Raw genomic sequence first — 7,542 nt, 5'->3', positions numbered from 1 at the left:
GAAGTCAACAGTTTGCCAGGTTACTAGTAACAAATGATATTTTAGGGGAAATGGATTCCACCGGTTGGCTAGAATAATAAAATTAGCTATAAAATAGAACAAACTGGGACAAACATCATATTTTGAGGTCACAATAAAATGTAATAAGTCTCGTTTGTATTGTAGTTTGGATGCACTTTCGCATTTGAGTTAAACATTATCTGTATATAAATAAACATTTCATATGTTGTTAAAGAAACACAAAACTAGTCCCACAGATTAAATTATGTTTGTACACCCATTGTCGTTCCCTCAATTTCCCAACAGCACCTGAACGCAGCGTTACCACGCCGTAGCTTTACTTCCCTGTTCCTGCTCCTCCCCGTTAAAGATGGCAGCCGAGAAACCGAGATGAGAGACGACACAAATTAAGGAGTTTTATCATGAAACCGCTTCGGGGTTGCACAACATTTAAACGCGTGCTTTCGACATGACAACGGTATCATTCGTTGCTGCCAATGTGTCGTCCCACGTAGACATTTAAATGATTCAGAAGTATCATGTTTTTTTTCTGTGGGCTAAGCTAGCAAAGCAACGGTTAGCAAATAAATGAACTCGTCTCCTCTGCCGCACGAGAAGAAAGCAGCTGCTGTGCATTCGCCGTGTTGACATCTCGCAAGGTGAGTGTCTTTTGTTCTGTGATGATAATTGCTGATTAAATAAACTGTCCGTGTTATTGCATTTATTATTGCAACTGCATATTCTATTAAAATGACATACGATCCATTAGCTGAGTGTATGCGTTAAATCACAAGCAGGACAGTATTTTTGAAATAAGCGGTCGGTGTGACGGCTGTCCATTAACTAATACAATGAATGCCTTTCATGTCCTGTTCATACACGTCAACACGTTTGTGTTTTAAGGACTGACTCGTTGCAAACTTGTCTAGATTTCATGCTACCCTGCATCAACACTGGTCCAGTATAGACTTGCTTTGCTACTCACATCCGGGTGAGCTGGGAAAACTCACTAAGACACGTGTGTGTGCATCATTGGAAATCCAAATGCTAATGTTTTTTTCTTCTTCTCTTCCCTTTCACACCAGCTCAGTTTCATCATGGCCATCACTCAGTTCCGCCTCTTCAAGATCTGCACATGCCTAGCCAGCCTTCTCTCTTTCTTTAAAAAGTTGATATGCAGGTGAGAATGATTTTATGCTTCACATAAAATGCAATGCACAGCAACGATTATGCATGTAGCCCATTATGAGTCTCTTTTCGATTCAACACGACTTTACTTATTTGCTAACCTAAACACACGGAAAAACGTAAAGTTAATGCTGGTAAAGCTTTTGCATCTATCCCCAACTAAATAGCTGTTTGTTTGTTTGTTTGTTTGTTTGTTTATGCTAAGGTATATTGTACAAACTAGATCATTGCTTGGTGGATTAAACACAGGCTGATTTATCACTGAAATCTAGCGACTCAAAGGGTCCCCTATAGTCATCATATTCTGAGGCTTGTGCATCTGTTATGCTACCAAAAAAAAAGACGTAATTCATTTTGGTGGATCAGTCTCGTGGTATACAACATAACATGAGTTCCTTTTTGGCTTTTAATTTTTATTGTTTAACTCTGCAGGAGTGGAAGGGGCCGCAAGCTCAGTGGTGATCAAATAACTCTCCCGACCACAGTGGATTTTTCATCATCTGTACCAAAACAGGTCAGTATTGCGTAATCAATAATATTTATTTAGCCCCAAATCACGATTCATGCATAGACCAACAAAAATATCAATATACAAATTGCCATGACAAAAGTACTCAATCGATAGCACCCGAGCCGCCCTGAGAAGTTCAGATCCTGGCATTCGGAAGTTGGAGAAGCAGACTACAGATAGAACAATTGGACAAAACTTGCATGAATTTGTTCAAATGAACCACCCAACCACTTGCTGTTGAATTCCACCAATGCATTTTCCTTTTATTGTCTTGTCTTCACAGCCAGAGATAGAGGAATGGAGCTCTTGGGATGAAGATGCACCTACTAGTATTAAGATTGATGGGGGCAATGGAAACGTTTCCCCTTCACCCAACGATGAGGACGAAGAGCCAGACTACTTCAAAGACATGACCCCCACCATCAGGAAAACACAGAAGGTACTGTATGTTAATACACGGTAGACTGATTGTCCTGAAAACATTGTTTGAGGTTGTGTTCACATTTAATAGTCCGCTTCATTGCTGCGCACCAGATGTGAGATGGATACATTGTTTCATTCTTCAGCTGGTTCTAAACACCATGTTCATCCCCTGCAATTTCTACCATGGCCTGCATCATGGAAGTGGCGGTTTGTGTGTATTTAATGGATAAAGTGCTGTGGGGGCCTGGTGTTTGGTTGATTGTTAATTATTGAAAATTACAATAAAGTCACAGTCACTTGAATGCCAACTGTGTAAACTAGCCGGAGCTACTGCTAACTACAGTCGACTCGCCGCTGCATTCCTCCCAAAACACCAGCCAATGTATGTTACATTATCAAAAGACTCTAGTGGACGAAGCATATGAGCGAACAGCATGTTTAATGAAAGGCATTTTTGGTCAGTTTTTATGGAGAATTAAAAAGTGTTTTTAACCAAGGACTGAACTCACAAGATTCTGTGTGCAGCCACTCCTTAAACGGCTGTGTTGTGCTTTGTTTTTGTGGACATGCTTCAGTGAATACACACCTATATTAAGTGGGTTTAAATAGTATATTTTGTGAGTTGTTAGAAGGCGTCCCTAAAAAACCTTTGCTATTGTTAGACCTTGTCTAACCTTGATTGAAATATAAGGTTAGAACAATAAATAAAAGGCCAGTCAACACATTATCAGAATATCAGCTGATTGATTGGAATACTGCTGTCCACCTTTTGCTTCTTTTTCCTGGTAGTAATTAACTTGACATCATGCTTATGGGCCTCACATAAATGTAATGTAATGTATATGCATGGGAGCATGATATATTGCTAAAAATGGTGCATATGAATAGTTAATAAGACATAATAACATTGTATTGAATTTTTCAAATAGAAGAACTCCTAAATCCATGCCCTCGACGGGATTGGAATGTGATTGAGTTTAAGTTTTTGCCTGGCTGTTTCCATGTTACAGATAGTGCTGAAGAAAAGGGAACCTCTGAACTACGCGGTGCCGGACGGATCAGCAGGATTCTCCAGCAGACTGGCAGCCTCTCAGGATATGATGTCATTCACTACACCCTCAGTAGGTCCCAGTTTAATACCATCTGAAACCTCAGACAGGTTCACCCCTGACAAATCCACGACAGGATTTACTACTGTAAGGTCGTGTCAAATAAAATGCTAAGCCCACATTCATGGACTAAGCTGCAAAGTTGCTTTTATATAAAAGGACTAACGTTGCAAATGATAGGGAAAGTGAGCCTTCAGCAAAGAGCATCAAATCACTTTTTCTTTACCCTTTTGTCCATGTCAAATACAATTCTGTTGTCAGGCTTTGATAAATGACAAATGAAATGCAATTTTAAATTCAACAAACACTGTACTACAGATGTAAAATATATATATATATATATATATATATATATATATATATATATATATATATATATATATATATATATATATATATATTAGTGCTGTCAGTTTAACGCGTTATTAACGGCGTTAACGCAAACCCATTTTAACAGCGTTAATTTTTTTATCGCACGTTTAATGCTCCTTATGGCCTAGGAAACGTTGTGGTTTTTTCACATGCTGTTGCACCTAATGTTAGAACAACTGAAACACCACAAACTATACATATGGCTCTCAGTTAAGTTACTGTTAATTCAAACGGAACATGTCATACAGCGTAATTTCACATTAAAATCATTTTACTGGCAAAACGGCTAAACCTCAAGTAAATTTTGACTTTTATTTTGAAGCAGAAACTGGATCCTAGCACTCTCTAGCTCAGCTGCGCAACCTTCACTAGTAGCGTCTTCCGTGTTGTAACTCCGGGACTACGCGGAAAAAGAACAGAAAAGAAAGCTTGTCATTTGCAAAAGTCCTACCCATAACACCTGCGCCACCACCAAAACCTCTATGAACGTTAGTGGCAGCCGCCAGTCATTCATTTTCACTTTAAGTTTCGCTACGAAGGGCGACTGAAGCCTCGGCTGCAGCAGCGCCATGGCAACCAACTGCACACAGTCTGAAATAAGCCGTGAATGAATGACTCCCAAAACATTTAGGCCTACAACAACCAGTTTAATTTAGCCTTAATACTAATTTGTTTTATATAGCCCATGTTGTTTTATGGTTTGGTTTTAAAAAGGAAGTTCGAATTATGTTTGTGTATGCTTTTCTAGGGGTGGGTGGGGGGATGTACATTGTGGGCTATTTGCACTGAATTGGAAATTATGATATTTTATTTAGAAGAAATACACTGAATTACAAGGGTGTAGAGAATGGGTGTGATAGGAGCATTACAATGAGAAAAAATAATGGGACAAAAAGAAATCAAGGGACATTAAGGATAGAATAGATAAGAGTTAACTATGACATTAATGCGATTATTAATTTGATTAAATATTTTAATCGTCTGATAGCATATATATATATATTAATTAATTCAAATTTTGAACAAGAAGCAAGCTTGAGGGATCGGTTAAAAAATCCTTGTATATTAGCGTGAAGTATCTGCATCCATCTATTGGGTTATACAAGGTCAATGACATTGAATTGGAAACAAGTAGAACTGCAACAGTTTGATTTGTAGTTTCCTCTAGACAGCCTATCTGTGGTAACGCTAAAGGAAAAATCCAAAATAATGATCCAGTAAAGAAAATACAAGATGTCTGGGCTTAAACTGAAATTCTACCTTTTGCAAAACAATACAAGATGTATGTACTCATAGCGGCATCCTTTTAAGATATCATTCTGTCTTTTTTTTTGTACAGGCTGAACTGGGAGAAATGGACCACTGGCAGGGGGACACCAATGCCTGGGAGGACGAGTCTGATGCTGCCTGGGAGGCAGAGGAAGTGCTAAGGTAATGTTTCAAATACCAGTTTGGCAGGATTACCAGTTTGGCAGGATTTTTGAAATGCTAGGTGAAATTAAACCTCTTTTAGATTTAGGTTGTCTTTTAACAGGGGAGGTGTTTCCCATAACTCAGTATTAGCATCAGTAGCCCCTTTTACAAAGCCTGTGAAAGCTGCGAGTGAACACTGATAATTTTTTCTGTTTGAGGGGTTGTACATCCGCACAATGACCAGCAGGTGACAGTGTTTGCCATATTTCAACACATACAGTGGGAGCAAAGACCAAGGTTTTGTCCACTCCCCCACTGACTAAGCTTCCACTGATGTGTGCAGTAATGACATGTCTTACATTTGTCTGTTTGTCTTTCTATTATTTCCCAGACAACAGAAGATGGTTGAGAGAGAGAAGCGCTCCATGGAGCAGCAGAGGAAGAAGATGGAGAAAGACGTTCAGAGGATGAATAAGAAGGAGCAGAAGATCGCCGTCAAGCTCTCGTAACATTTTAGAAATGCTCAATGTTGAGCCACGGGAACGGGGAGGGCCAAAGACACTAAATCATTCGTCACTCTGTCTTTAAAGTCATCAAAACCATCCAGGATTACCACCATGCACTACTCTCTCCATTAGGAAACTGTCCCCCTCCCTTTTTCCACCAGCAGCCATTTTAGTGTGTTTCCAGCTGCAGCAGTGTAAGTTGCATTATTCTTGAGGGCAGATAATGCACGTGGTGTATTCTCTCTTCATGTGGCAATGTCATTGTGGTATTCAAGGGACGACTGTATTTATATGATCCAGTTCATCTTAGGCTAAAGGTTAGACGCAGCATTAGAAGAAGACATTTAGATTCTGATTAAATAGTACGTGGAAAAAATATTCTGTTTTGGTTTTTCCCAGGAAGATTTGTAAATAAACGGGTACCTGTGCTACCTTTTGAAACAAATAGAGAATACAATTCCTTTTTCTTTGTCTTATTTATAACCTCAAAGGACAAAAGGAGTGTAATTAACATTCAAACATCACTGTATACCAGTGGCATCCCTTGGTTTGCTTAATTATTGTGATTTTATATTTATGTCTTTCATTGTCTGACTGTTCTGATTTATTTTTTTTTTCTAATGAATGTTGCTGAGTGTTTCTCATGGTGTCCTTGTGCGGTGCAGCCCCCTAGTACACTGGAAATCTGCTTTAAAATGAAAGTGGATGGTTTTCAAAATGAGTAGGAATAAATGACCATAGATGATAATCTAGCCCAACTGTAAATGTTAGCTGTGGGTTCCTATGGTAATCTCATGGCTACTGATCTGCCGTTCATTCTCCCCCTGTCAGCTTTTGACATCGCAGAATAATAGCCAGTGATCACGGCATTGTTTCTATGTTATCTTTTCAGGGCGAGGGAATGTTCAACATTCTCTGAATTGTTATTGCTTCTTTTCTCATCTGAATATGTAAGGCTAACAGTTGAAGGTAGTGGTTTTGATTGAGCTTGTTTCATTATGAAATTATTAAAAGCCAGTGTGGATACCTATGCCAATAGAAAAGCCCTCTTTCTTTTAAAATAAATTGAAATGTGCAGACATGATACAAAATGTCTCCGGTCTTTGACGTCTGGTGAATGGCTTGGGTGAAGGTGAGGAAGGCAGTTTATTTGGGAAAAGCTTTGCACGCCATTTGAGGCTTCTAAAGAAATACCGGATTAATGTTACCTAGCAATTATTTATCGACACTGCTGATACTTTTAAAACTTAAAATGATGCAATCACTTAATAGTGCATGATCGGGTTCAAGAGTTTCATGTAAAAGCAGCTTTTTATTTTAAGGGAATATGGCAACTGTGGATTTGTGTTGGAAATGCTCTTTTCCCACCTTTGGTCAGTGAGATGTCATTTTGCACATTTAAGTTTTCCAAAAACGATTAACAAAGAACCCTTTGTTTCTCACCCATTTTCTCTCATGATGTGTGAGGCTCTGGAACTGTCCTGGTTGAGCACAAATGAGTTCACAAGATCAATCTGTCTAGGCGGTTTGGCAGATTGTATGCCTGCTGTACTAGTCTCACACTAGTTTTTAATAAAATGATTTGATTCATACCTCACTGATGAGTCTACTGCCTGATATGAAACTTGGGGTATTGTGGTAGGGCTATCAATACAGATGCATACACTTTACACATTGACTTAGCTTTGCTATAGGTTATTCTACCAATTTGTTCCAGACTGAAATATCTCAATAACTACACTATATGGATGGAGTTCAATGAAATGTGATACATTCTTGGTCCACTTCAGACTTTGGTGATCCTGACTTTTCCAGTAGCGCCACCATCTGTTCAAAATGTGTTTTGTGACCAATCACTTTCAAACCTATGCCATTCCCATTATGCTATGCCCATTAAGCATGCTAACATGCTCAATTGAAATGGTTAACATACATAACATGCTAATACCTCAGTACAGCATCGGCAAGCTGCTCCTGTTAATATCACAACATTAATGTATGACCTGGATTGGCGGACGGT

The 7,542-nt window shown here is 38.9% G+C and overlaps 1 protein-coding gene across 2 annotated transcripts; it reads left to right on the top strand.

Annotated features, from left to right (window-relative positions):
• Positions 1-359: 359 nt before the first annotated feature.
• Positions 360-7,109, top strand: ebag9 (estrogen receptor binding site associated antigen 9). Of its 2 annotated transcripts, none has more exons than XM_080039497.1 (7): positions 360-659; positions 1,091-1,180; positions 1,621-1,702; positions 1,983-2,138; positions 3,133-3,243; positions 4,943-5,034; positions 5,408-7,109. In XM_080039497.1, the coding sequence occupies exons 2-7, from the start codon at positions 1,098-1,100 to the stop codon at positions 5,523-5,525; spliced, it is 642 nt and encodes a 213-aa protein (XP_079895623.1). In that variant the 5' UTR covers positions 360-659; positions 1,091-1,097; the 3' UTR covers positions 5,526-7,109. The 2 variants fall into 2 exon arrangements, with proteins under 2 accessions (XP_079895623.1, XP_079895622.1); XM_080039496.1 differs by having other exon boundaries at positions 1,086-1,180.
• The last annotated feature ends 433 nt before the right edge of the window (positions 7,110-7,542 follow it).

Source organism: Ammodytes marinus, assembly GCF_949987685.1.
Source record: "Ammodytes marinus genome assembly, chromosome: 13".
Taxonomy (NCBI): Eukaryota; Metazoa; Chordata; class Actinopteri; order Uranoscopiformes; family Ammodytidae; genus Ammodytes; species Ammodytes marinus.
Note: the sequence above shows the minus strand (reverse complement) of the source record. Positions and strands in the feature narration are given on the sequence as shown.